At 63.4% G+C, this 11,122-nt stretch overlaps 7 protein-coding genes across 7 annotated transcripts; 4 read left to right on the top strand and 3 right to left on the bottom strand.

Annotated features, from left to right (window-relative positions):
• Positions 1-59: 59 nt before the first annotated feature.
• OT_ostta03g05420 (Serine/threonine-protein kinase, active site) lies at positions 60-2,086 on the top strand (the record flags this gene model as incomplete). The annotated part of the gene is made up of 2 exons (XM_022984923.1): positions 60-1,034; positions 1,070-2,086. 2 exons carry the CDS (start codon positions 60-62, stop codon positions 2,084-2,086), a joined length of 1,992 nt encoding a protein of 663 aa, XP_022838641.1.
• A 207-nt stretch (positions 2,087-2,293) lies between these two features.
• OT_ostta03g05410 (Ribosomal protein L11) lies at positions 2,294-3,359 on the bottom strand (the record flags this gene model as incomplete). The annotated part of the gene is made up of 2 exons (XM_022984922.1): positions 2,294-2,799; positions 3,230-3,359. 2 exons carry the CDS (start codon positions 3,357-3,359, stop codon positions 2,294-2,296), a joined length of 636 nt encoding a protein of 211 aa, XP_022838640.1.
• Positions 3,360-3,437: 78 nt separating this feature from the next.
• OT_ostta03g05400 (unnamed product) lies at positions 3,438-4,343 on the top strand (the record flags this gene model as incomplete). Its single annotated transcript, XM_003078395.1, has 1 exon — positions 3,438-4,343. One exon carries the CDS (start codon positions 3,438-3,440, stop codon positions 4,341-4,343), a length of 906 nt encoding a protein of 301 aa, XP_003078443.1.
• Positions 4,344-4,368: 25 nt separating this feature from the next.
• Positions 4,369-6,288, bottom strand: OT_ostta03g05390 (Translocation protein Sec63; the record flags this gene model as incomplete). Its single annotated transcript, XM_003078394.2, has 1 exon — positions 4,369-6,288. One exon carries the CDS (start codon positions 6,286-6,288, stop codon positions 4,369-4,371), a length of 1,920 nt encoding a protein of 639 aa, XP_003078442.2.
• Positions 6,289-6,781: 493 nt separating this feature from the next.
• On the bottom strand, positions 6,782-8,272 carry OT_ostta03g05380 (tRNA modification GTPase MnmE domain 2; the record flags this gene model as incomplete). Its single annotated transcript, XM_003078393.1, has 1 exon — positions 6,782-8,272. The coding sequence occupies one exon, from the start codon at positions 8,270-8,272 to the stop codon at positions 6,782-6,784; it is 1,491 nt and encodes a 496-aa protein (XP_003078441.1).
• Positions 8,273-8,351: 79 nt separating this feature from the next.
• OT_ostta03g05370 (P60-like) lies at positions 8,352-9,635 on the top strand (the record flags this gene model as incomplete). Its single annotated transcript, XM_003078392.1, has 1 exon — positions 8,352-9,635. The coding sequence occupies one exon, from the start codon at positions 8,352-8,354 to the stop codon at positions 9,633-9,635; it is 1,284 nt and encodes a 427-aa protein (XP_003078440.1).
• Positions 9,636-9,951: 316 nt separating this feature from the next.
• OT_ostta03g05360 (unnamed product) lies at positions 9,952-11,122 on the top strand (the record flags this gene model as incomplete). Its single annotated transcript, XM_003078391.2, has 2 exons — positions 9,952-10,035; positions 10,190-11,122. Coding segments are annotated over 2 exons (1,017 nt in total), but the record flags the coding sequence as incomplete, so codon positions are not given.

Raw genomic sequence — 11,122 nt, 5'->3', positions numbered from 1 at the left:
GCGGACGCGGCGCGCGCGTCGCGCGACGCGGCGCGGCGTTCACGCGCGAAGACTTTGAGATGGAGCGGCAGATCGGTGAGGGGTCGTTTGGGGTGGTGTATGAAGGGCGCGTGGTGACGAACGGGGCGAGAGGGCTGCGGAAGGGCGACGCGGTGGTGCTCAAGCGTCCAAAGCTCACGGTGGAGGGCGCGGCGGAGCTGCAGGAGATCGAGCTGTGGATGAACGATCGAGTGAATCGGGACGCGAGAGGGGCGTGCGCGGAGTTCGTGGGGTCGTATCGCGTGACGCGGGATGAGTGGATGTCGTCGCCGTCGAGCGACGTGCTGAGTAAGGAGGGCTTGTGGCTGGTGTGGCGATATCAGGGAGACCGCACGCTGGCGCAGTACTTGGCGCAGCCCGATTATCCAACCGGCCTGTCGAAGGCGCTGTTGAAACGCGAGGATGTTTACAGAGGAGACGCCGCGACGGAGTTAGAGATCACGCAGAAGGCTGTGTCTCAGCTCTTGTCGAGTCTCATGTCGCTCCACCGCGCGGGTCTGGTGCATCGCGACGTCAAACCACACAACCTCGTGCTCGCGCAATCGGCCAAGCCCGAGTTCAAGGTGATTGATCTTGGGGCGTGCGCGTGCTTCAGAACCGGTACGAACTTCACCCCGGATGAGACCATCATGGATCCAAAATACGCTCCACCGGAGGAATTTTTGATTCCCACGGAGGACGCTCCCGACTTGAAGAACATGTTCGGTCCGCTCGCTCTCGCAGCCGGAACCACGGCTTGGTTGAGTCACAAGCCGGATCGTTTCGACATGTATAGCACCGGCATCGTGTTGATGCAACTCGCAATGCCGAGCCTGCGCACGAACAGCGGACTGCAGGGATTCAACAAAAATCTCAAGAAGTACAAGTACAATCTGCTCAAGTGGCGGGACGCCAACCAAGGGTCGTTCAGCCGATCGAAGACGGCGGTGCTCGACGCCGGTGATGGTGCGGGATGGGAACTCGCGGCAGCGCTTCTCCGTCAGAGGCCCTACGACGCCGAAGGTGAAGAGGATTCGCGGGAGCGCTACAGCGCGGAGGATCGGAAGAGCGTCGCTTCTTCTCCGTCAATCCAACCGAGCTGAAAGTGCTCGCCAAGGAAGGTCGCGGGGACAACTGGGTCGCCGACACGACCGCGATGTTGTCGGACATGTTCTCTTTGGAAAAGCGAATCCAGCGTCAGCAAGCGAACATCGCCAAGCAGTCGACGACGATTCAAAAACTCAAGGATGACGGAGCAGATGCCAGGAGCATAGCCGAGCAAGAGAAAACTCTGGAGAAGATGCGCGTCGGCTTACAAGGTCTCGTTCGCGCTCTAAGTTTTAAGGACGTCGAGGCGCGCACCACGATGGTGTCCGCGGCGTCGGATCTGCAAAAGGCGGCCAAGGACAAGGGGGTCGAGCCGTCGAAGGAGTACGACGGCTTGCTCTCGGAACTCTCCACGGGGACGGCGAAGAAGCGAGTCAAGGCGATTGAACGTCAAGTTAGTCGTGTCACCGAGCAGGTGAGTCAAGTCGCGGCGCAAGGCGCGTCGGAGACCAAACGACGAGTCGAAGACGGCGTGACCAACATTCTCCGCTTTGTGCGCTCAGCTCGCGAGAGCCAGTCGGGCGATTCCGCTGACGAACAAGATCAAGAAGATGACGTCCAAGGCGAAGCCTCGGATCCGGAAAAGACGAACGACGCGTTCGTCTCTAGGGAACCGTCCATGGTCACCAAAGGGGTGTCTGAGGCGTCGACGATGCCGGCGCCTAACGGGAACTCCGCGAACGATCAAGAGGCCCTCAGGTTGCGCATGGAGGCTATTCAAAATGAGATGAACGCCGTCATCGCGGAGATGGCTGAGATGGAACAACGTCTCATGGAACAACAGAAAGAACTTCAGATTGACGAGGTCATCACTATAGAGACAACGAGCAGCAAGAAGGCGAAAGGGTCTGTCGACGGCGAGAAGAAACGTTCGACCAAGAATGGCGGTACTGTAACCGGCAAGAGGAACAGTGCAAGCGCCACGGACATTCTGGAACCCGAAGAGAGTGGAGACGCATAAATGCACCATTCGTTCATCAAGATTTGTATAACGCAAGCAGCGTACAATAGCGCGTATAGCAAAAATTGTCGATATTGAAAATACATTTTCGCGAAATTTTGAGAACGCGCTCGCGCGAAGTCGGAAGGGACGGCGGATTATACGTTTGTTTTTTAAGGCGCTGATCACCTCTACAACACCCCTGTGCTACTCACTGAATCGCGAAAATTACTTTTCCGGGATTTCGATGTCACCCGCGTCGATGCTTTCTTGCACGTCCGACGGATCCTCACCCTCCACGGTGCAGCCGACGGACTTGGCGGTTCCGAGAATTTCCTTCACGGTGCCGGCGAGGTTCTTCGCGCACGACTTCGGGCGCATGACGCGCGCGACCTCGATGATGTCGTCCAGGGAGCAGTTGCCCGTGTGCGTGATGCCCTTGACCTTCTTGCGGTCTTGGAACGGCTCCTTGAGCGCCTTGATGACTAGGGCCGAGGCAGTCGGCACGACGGAAACCTTAGCTTGGCGGTTTTGCACGGTGAGCTTCACCGTCACGCGCAAGCCCTTCCAGTCCTTGGCAGTTTCCTTCGCGATGTCTTCCCCGACCTTTTTCGGGGAAAGACCGAGCGGACCGATCTTCGGCGCGAGCGAAGACGCGGCGCCGACTTCACCGCCGGTCGCGCGCATGAAGATCTCCAAGGTGGCATTCGGGTCAAATTTCGGCGGCATCTTTCCTGCGTCGCGCACAATCACACACACACCTCCGTCAGTCGCACAGCTCGCGCGTCTCTCGAAACCTCGTCGCCCGTCATCCGCGCGTCCGCGTCCTCGCCCCCGCGCAACCCCGAAACCACACTAGGGCTTTCCGCCTCCCCCCATCACCCACGCGCGCGCGCGCGCGCGACCCCCGAACGACCCCGAGAACACGCGCGCGCGACGCGCGCGATTCCCATCGATCACCCGCGCGCGCCCGCGCGAGCGTCCGAGCTCTCGCGCGAGCACCACCGTCGTCGCGCGCGCATCGCCCGCGTCCGACCGCCCGCCATCGCGCGCGATCGCATCCCATTCCGCGCGTCGTCACCCCCCCCCTCCCCCCTTCCGCGACCGACGGGCGTCGAACACGCGCGCGCGGGCGTCGTCCGCGTCGTCCCGATCGTCACGCACCTGTCGCGGTCGAGCGCGTCGACGAGAGACCGCGCCGGGGCGCGCGCGCCGTGGGTCCTCGACGGGGCTCCGTCGTCTGGGCGAACAGTACGCACATAGTGTGGCGCGCACACCGCGATCTATGACCCATCACCGCGTGCGCCCCCGTCGAGGGCTTCGAATGACGAATGATCGGCGAAAACACTCCACTGTACGACGAACAGCGCTCATGGCGCGGCGCATCGCGCGCGTCGCCGCGCCCCGTCCCCGCGCGCGCGGGCGACGGGCGCTCGGACGCGCCGTCGAGCGCGCGGTGGAGATTTTCTGGGACGTCGATAACGTCCGCCCGCGGGCGTCGACCGTGGACGTCGTCATCGAGCGATTGATGGACGCCGGACGGGCGTTCGGACGCGTCGACGCCGTGCGGGCGTACGCGAACGCGGCGACGATCGATCGGTGCGACGTCGAGGACGCGCTAAAGGCGCGCGCTCGGACGTGGACCTTGGACGTGTGCTCGACGACGGCGGTGGATGGGGCGGATCGAAAATTGGGGGCGGATGTGGCGACGTACGCGCGCGGCGCGGACGGGGATGGATTTCGGTTCACGACGACGCGATGGGAGGTGGAGAACGAAGGTGATGCCGCGGGAGCGGCGTGGAGGGAGGTGGAGGCGATGTGGCGACGACGGGCGCGGGAGGCGCGGGAGGGGCTGCCGATGAGGGACGACGCGCGGGACGCGGTGGAGGCGATAACGAGAGGACGAACGCGCGTGGCGTTGGTGGTGACGAGCGATAACGATATGCGGGTGGCGATGGATTATGCCGCGGCGAACGGTGTGTGCGTTGTCGCGCTCGGGACGATGTCGCCGAGCGTCGGAGGGCGACGGTCGATGAAAACCAAGTCTGGTCGCGCGACCGCGAAATCGGCGGGAAGAGAGGGGATGACGAAGGAGTATTGGAACGCGCTCAAGATGGAGTGCGAACGCAGAGAGCTCTCGAGACTGAGTCTACTGCAATCGTGCGATGGTGCCTTGGTGTGGGATCCCTCGCGAGAGTTCGATGGGCACGCGGGACAAGTCGTGGGCGTTTGGCATCCGGGACGCGCGAGCATCGGTCGATGGTATTTCGCGCATTAGAGCGTGTACCGGTAGAATTAGAATTTTAGTCTAGAGCGTCAGCCTTGGTCTCATCTTTCTTCTCCTCTGCCTTGGCCTCGTCTTCGGGAGGGCGAGCCGCCGTTTTCTTTGGCTGCGGTGGTGGTTGGGTCTGCTTCGTGGCGGCGATGCGCGCGCGCGCTTCGTCGTCAGATTCCGAAGTACCAGTCTCATCAGACGGATAGTCCTCGTCGCTGTAGTCGTCTTCGTCGTCACTGTTATCTTCCGACTCCTCCGACTCCTCCGAAGCCGGATCCTCAGCCTTGGTGAGATCCGAGCGCGACGCCGCCTTGGCCTCGCGAGCGGCGACGACGGCGGCGGTGGGCTTGGAAACCTTCATCATCACCGAAGTCTTGGCGTCGATACCGATCCAGTAGTCATTCATTATGGAGATACCCAGGTTGTACATACCGCTGGGCATTCCCGTGAACTGTAACTCGAACTCCTTCGGCCCGTCACCAACCTCTATTTGTTCGATCTCTCGCGCGTCCAAACGATGCTGCGCCAACAAAGTGTTCGTCGACTGATCTTGAAGGAAAATGCGCCAACCCTCCTTGCGTTCAGCCGCACAAAACGGCAACGGTGGAAGCGCACCACCGAGCGGCCCACCCGAGCGCGCGATCTTCACATTCAGTGTCGCCGTCACGAAATCGCCCTCGATAACATCCTCATCGCCGTCGACGGCAACCTTGACGTCAAACGTTGTCACCCTCGGAATCATGCTCAGTTGGATCTCTATGTCCTTCACGGCCGCCTCGGAGAACCCACCGCTGGTCAACAATGCCTTGCGATCTTCATCCGACAACTTCATGAGCGCGTGGAGCGACTTGCACTTCTTCGCCACGCGGTTCACGTTGTCAGGGCTAAAGTGAGGAAGTTGCAACAAGCTCGCGATGCCGTCGTCGTCTCGCTTGCGCGAGGAGATTGGAACGCCCTGCGTGAAGCACTGGTAGAACTCCGTGATACTGATCTGCGGACGGGCGTACGAGTGCCCGGCGCGGTTGATCGGCGTGGTGGAGATCTTCAGCAGTTGTTCGATGAGACGCGGCACCATCGCGACAACCTTCTTCGCATCCGCCGCCAGCACGGGCGGAATGACCGACAGTTTACGAGAGGTTTGCGCCAATATCAGCATGTGCGCCTTGATGATGGACGGTTTACGCTTCATGAGTTTGTTGTCCTTCGAGTCGTACTCGGTCTTCATCTCCTTGAGGAGTTGGCTCACCGCGGCGTCTTGACCTTCGAGAAACGGCATCTCGATAAACTCGTGCGCGACGGAGACGGTTTCCGCCACCTTGGCGAGCGCGAGCACCGGCTTGAGCATGTACATGTAGTTCATCTCCGTTTGCTTCAACACGTTGTTGCCGCCGAACTTATTCATACGATGGATCGAACACATCGCGATGAAAAGCGGGAGCAAGATGCCGCCCACGACGAGGACGACGAGCATCACCGGCGCCATTCCGCCCTTGCCGAAGAGCTGCTCGGGGAGGGCGATCCCGAGCTTGGTGCTCTGCTTTCCATCCGGATGGCCGTATTTTTCAAAGTTCTCCCGAGCGGCGTCATCCGTGAGCGTCTTATACGCCGGAGCGATGGATTCGGCGAAGAACACCGCCGCCTGCGGATCCGGGTTCTTGTCCGGGTGATACTTGAGCGACAGGCGTCTGTACGCGCTCTTAATCTCCTTCGGACTCGCCCCGATTCGCAATCCCAAAATATCGTACGGATCAAACCGTTTCTCCTCCAACGGCGAGTTCGAGATGAACATCGTGAGCCCGATGAACGCGATCCATCCCACGGTGTACAACAGATTCGTCCCTCGAAACAATCCCCCGAGCCGTTTCCCCGCCGTCATCTTCCGTCCCTTCATCGCCCGCGTCTGCGCCCGTCCCCACTCACTGTCCGCATCCGCCACCTCCATCACCATCCGTCGCCGTCCATCGTTTCCGGCGTCTCCATCCGTCGTCACCTTCGTCCGTCGCGTCCCCGCGCCCGCGTCTCGCACCCGTCCCGCGACGCGCGCGATCGTCGCCGGGATCAAAAACGTTCCCAGCACGCTCGCGACGAAGATCGGGAACAGCGCCCCCTCCGCATCGGTGACGTCTTCCGTCGCGTCACCGAATCCCTGCGCGCGCGCGCGATCGCGTCGTCAGTCGTCGCGCACGCCGCGATCGCGTCGTCACGCAGCCATGGTTGGGGCGATGGCATCGAATCATTCTCGCGCTCGCGCCACGCCGCGCGCCCGTCGACGCCGCGAACGCGTCGCCGGGGACGTCGAGACGCGTCGCGCGCGCGCGATGCCGTCGAGACGCGGTCGATCGCGACGCGAGACGCACCATGACGCGGTGCGCAGTGCGGATCGCGCGATGTGAGGTGACGGTCAGGTGACACGATGAAATCCATCGCGCGCGTTCGTGACGCTATTTACCGACGCAAAAGTCGCGAAAGACGACGTCGAGGACGTCCTCGACGTCGTACGAACCGGTGACGCGGGCGAGGGCGCGCGCGGCGAGGCGGAAGTCCTCGGCGCGGAGCTCGAGCGGGACGGGCGCGCGGCGCGCGGCGCGCTCGAGCGCGGCGACGCACGACGTGAGATTCACCCGGTGGCGCGAACGGGTCACGGCGAGCGCGTCGTCGTCGTCGCCCTCGACGGAGGTGCGCTCGCACTTTCGAGCGACGACGCGGGCGAGGGTGGCGATGAAATCGTCGACGCCGCGCCCGTCGCGCGCGCTCACGACGCGGGCGTCGCCGCCGCGACGGGTGATGTCGTCGACGCGCGCGTCGAGCTCGCGCGCGCGCGCGGCGTCGATGACGTCTGATTTGTTCCAGACGGTGATGACGTCTTTACCCGTGACGTCCACGGTGGACAAGGCGTCGCGCGCGGCGTCGCTCGAGGCGTCGCTCGAGGCGTCGGCGAGCGCGACGAGCACGTCCGCGTCCCGCGCGCGCTCGAGCGCTCGAGCGACGCCCATCTTCTCCACGTCATCGTCCGTCTCGCGAATCCCCGCGGTGTCGCTCACGATGACTTTGTACCCGTTCAACTCCAAGGAGATTTCCAAGACGTCTCGCGTGGTGCCCGCGCGCGGAGACACGATGGCGGCGTCTCGTCCCGCGAGCGCGTTCAGCATCGAGCTCTTCCCCACGTTCGGCGCGCCGACGATGGCCACGCGCACGCCTCGACGAATCATCTCTCCTCGCGCCGGGGCGTCGAGATGTTTCCGTAACGTCTCTCGCAGCGCCGTCGCCCGCGTCAGGACGTCCCGCTCGACGACGTCGCCCGAAACGTCCTCCTCCTCCCCGAAATCGATCACCGCCTCGCAGTGCGCCGCGCACGTCATCAACTCATCTCTCCACCGCTCGTACATCGCTCGCTGTGTCCCGTTCGCGGTCAATCGCATCGCCTGTCGCCGCTGCGCCTCCGTCTCGGCGTCTAATAAATCCGCCAAGCCCTCCGCCGCGGTCAAATCCATCTTCCCGTTCAGAAACGCTCGGCGCGCGAACTCCCCCGCCTCGGCGTGGCGAAACCCATCGATCGTCCCGAGCGCGTCGAGCAACGCGCGCTGCGTCGCGACGGAGCCGTGTCCGTGAAACTCCACGACGTCTTCGCCCGTGAACGACCGCGGCGCCCGCCAGGTCGCGACGAACCCCACGTCCAGCGGGGGCTCCCCCGCGCGCGCGTTCGGGTCCACGAAGGCGCGATATCGTAACCGTCCGTCGACGTCATTCGCGCGCGACGTCGAGGCCGTCGAGGACGGCGAAGACGTCTCCATCGCTCGGGCCAAGCGTAAGGCCTCGAGCGCGTTCGGCCCGCTCACGCGCGTCACGCTCACCCCGGCGCGTCCGCGCGCGGTGGCTACGGCGTAAATCGTCTCCGCCGTCGCTCTCGCGCGCGCGCTCGCCCCGACGCGCATCGCTCGAGGCGACGGCGGCGCGAATGCGTGTGACGTTTCGACTTCACTCGACTTCACGACATTTCGCGTCGCGCGCACCATGGGACGCGCGCGCGCGCGCGCGCGGGCCGCCTGGCGCGCCCTGGACGACGTCGCCGTGACGGACGTCGACGCGTCGGCCGCGCGCGCGGCGGCGGGGAAGACGAACGAGGCGTTGTTTTACATTGACGACGGCGGTGGCGGCGGCGGCGCGAAAGACGGCGTCGACGGCGTCGGGACGCGAAAGACGGCGCGCGCGCGGGCGCGGGCGCTGAAGATTGACGGGGCGCTGATAAAGGCGGCGCCGGGGAGGACGTACCCGACGCCGGTGGCGATGCGAGCGACGAAGCGGGGGCCGCCGCCGGGTCGCGCGGCGGAGGCGACGAAGACGGCGAAGACGGTGACGAAGATGGCGGCGGCGAGGAAGGCGCGGGGGGGTGGGAAGAAGAACGATGACGATGGTGATGGTGCGTTTGATGTGTGGGCGAGTAAAGCGCCGAAGGCGCGAGGGATTAACAAGGCGGCGAAGAAGTTGACGGCGCCGACGACGAACGCGAGGGCGGTGACGCACGAGCACTCGGGGTGCTCGTTTAACCCGCCGAAGGACGCGAGAGAAGACGTCGTCGCGGTGGCGCTCGCGAAGGAATTCAAGGCGAAACAGGCGAAATATCTTGACCCGGTGACGGTGCCGGTGTCGAACGCCGTCGCGGCGCGGAACATGGTGAACGAGTTGTATTTCGAGAGCGGATTCGGCGACGACGAAAGCGACGAGGAAGGCGACGGCGGGGGACGATTGAGCGTGAACCCGGCGGTGAAGAACGATAAACTGAGCAAATCGAAGCGGAACAAACTGAAGCGCCGCCAAGAGGCTGAGGCTGAGGCCGAGGCGAACCGCAAGGCGAAGCAGCTTCGCCACGAGCTCAGCAACCTAAAGGCGCTGAAAAAGGAGATCGAGACCGAGGAGGCGGAGCGCCAGGCTAAACTCGCGCGACGCAACGCAGTTCGTGCCGAGCGAAGAGCGTCGCAACCGGCGCGGTTGGGTAAGCATCGACACACCGAGCTCGACGCCGACGTGCGCTTCGCCGACGAGCTCGACGGCGGCTCGCTCCGCACGCTCAAGGGCAACGCTTCTCTTCTCCATGATCGACTCAAATCGTACGAACGTCGAGAACTGATAGAACCCAGGCGCAAGGTTGAGCGCAAGAAGGCGTCGGCGGTGATCAAATACGAACCCGGCGCTCGAGGCGAACGCGAACTCGAGCTCAACGACGAAACAACCAAGACGCGCGAGCGCATCGTCGAGCTCAAGCGCGAAATCGCCGCCCGCGAGGACGCAGACGCGTGATTTATGTTCCGATCATCTCCTTGTAACCATCGCATCATCGCGTGACTCACCGCACGCGTCCTCCGCGTCTCTCGCGACGCCACGCCCGGGGTCACATTTTGGCGGGAAACGCGACACTCGTGCGTTTTTTCAAATTTTCCGTGTCGTCGCTCGCCGCACCGCACCGCGCTCGCGCCGCGCGCCGCACCGCTCGGCGCCGCGCGCGTGGCGTCGAATCGACGAGCGAGCGAGCGCATCGCGTCGCGTCTTCGCGCGCGGCGTCCATCGCGCGCGCGACGCGTCGGCGTGGGATCGTTTTCGGTGTCGCGCGCGAGCGATGCCGAGCGACCAACGCGATCGCATTGACCCCGCGCGTGCGAACGGTTCTCGCACCGAACGCGCGCGTAAACCGCCGTCAAAGGTGTGTCGTGGTGATGTAGCGCGCGCTCGGCCGCTCGACGCGCGCGCAGGCGCGGACGCGCGCGCGTCGGGACGAAGAGCGATGCGATCGCGCGCGAAAGCGTCCCGGAGCAATTGTTTTAAACTTTTAGAGCGAGACTGACGCGTTGTGATAGTACGAACCGACCATGCGGTCGGAACAGGGCGGAGATTACGCGCGACGGCAGCGAGGGGGCGATGTCGGGGCGGCGGAACCGTCGTCGTCGTCGAGGGACTCGGACGCAGAGAACGAGGCGGCGGCGGCGAATGCGACGGAGCTCAAGCGGAAAAATTATAAGCGCGGTGACAGCGGTCATGACGCGAAGAAGCGCGCGCGAAGGATGGATACGAAGAGTGGAGTCAAGACTTCGGTTAAGTTGAGCGGTACGAAGATGGCTGGGGCGATGGCACGATCGCCGAACGGAGTAGATATCGCCGACACGCCGAGACAGCGACCGACGAACAATCAGCTCTTGTATCGCATCAACTTCAACTGGGAGCACTACGAACACGCCCTTCCAGCCTCGGTGCGAAAGGCGCTTCCAAGGTGCACGGAGGCGTGCGCGTCGGTAACGTCGGCATTCTTGCAGACACTCAAGGCGCTGGACACGGCGGAGAGCCAACGCACAAAGAATCCGCGAAACATCTTGCAGCTTTTGAGCGTCAACACGCGAAGGACCAAGGTCGTCGCTTTGAACGCGGGCACGCACAGAGTTCCCGATGAGCTGCGCCGGCATCAGTTGACCGACTCTGACGGGAACGAGTACTCTACAAACCTTGATCGTAACCGTTACGGCAGCGACAACAACTACTTGTACACGGTGACTCGTTTCAATCTCCAGGCGCTCGAGCTGTGTCCCCTCATGGCGCAGGTACAAATCATCGGCACCAAGGGCTCCGCCGACGACGTTTTGCTCGGTGCGGACAAGTCTGAGTGTAGCTGCGGAGGGAACCGCAAGATGTTGTCGAACCACTGGACAGTGCCGGCGTTTGTGCTCCCATCGCAAATGCCGACCACGATCCCCAAGTCAACGCTCGCGGCCAAGGATAGAAGCCGTAAGAAGTCTCGT

This window comes from Ostreococcus tauri (genome assembly GCF_000214015.3).
Source record: "Ostreococcus tauri WGS project CAID00000000 data, contig chromosome 03, whole genome shotgun sequence".
Classification (NCBI taxonomy): Eukaryota; Viridiplantae; Chlorophyta; class Mamiellophyceae; order Mamiellales; family Bathycoccaceae; genus Ostreococcus; species Ostreococcus tauri.
The sequence above is the reverse complement of the archived record's forward strand: the minus strand, read 5'-3'. Positions and strand labels throughout refer to the sequence as shown.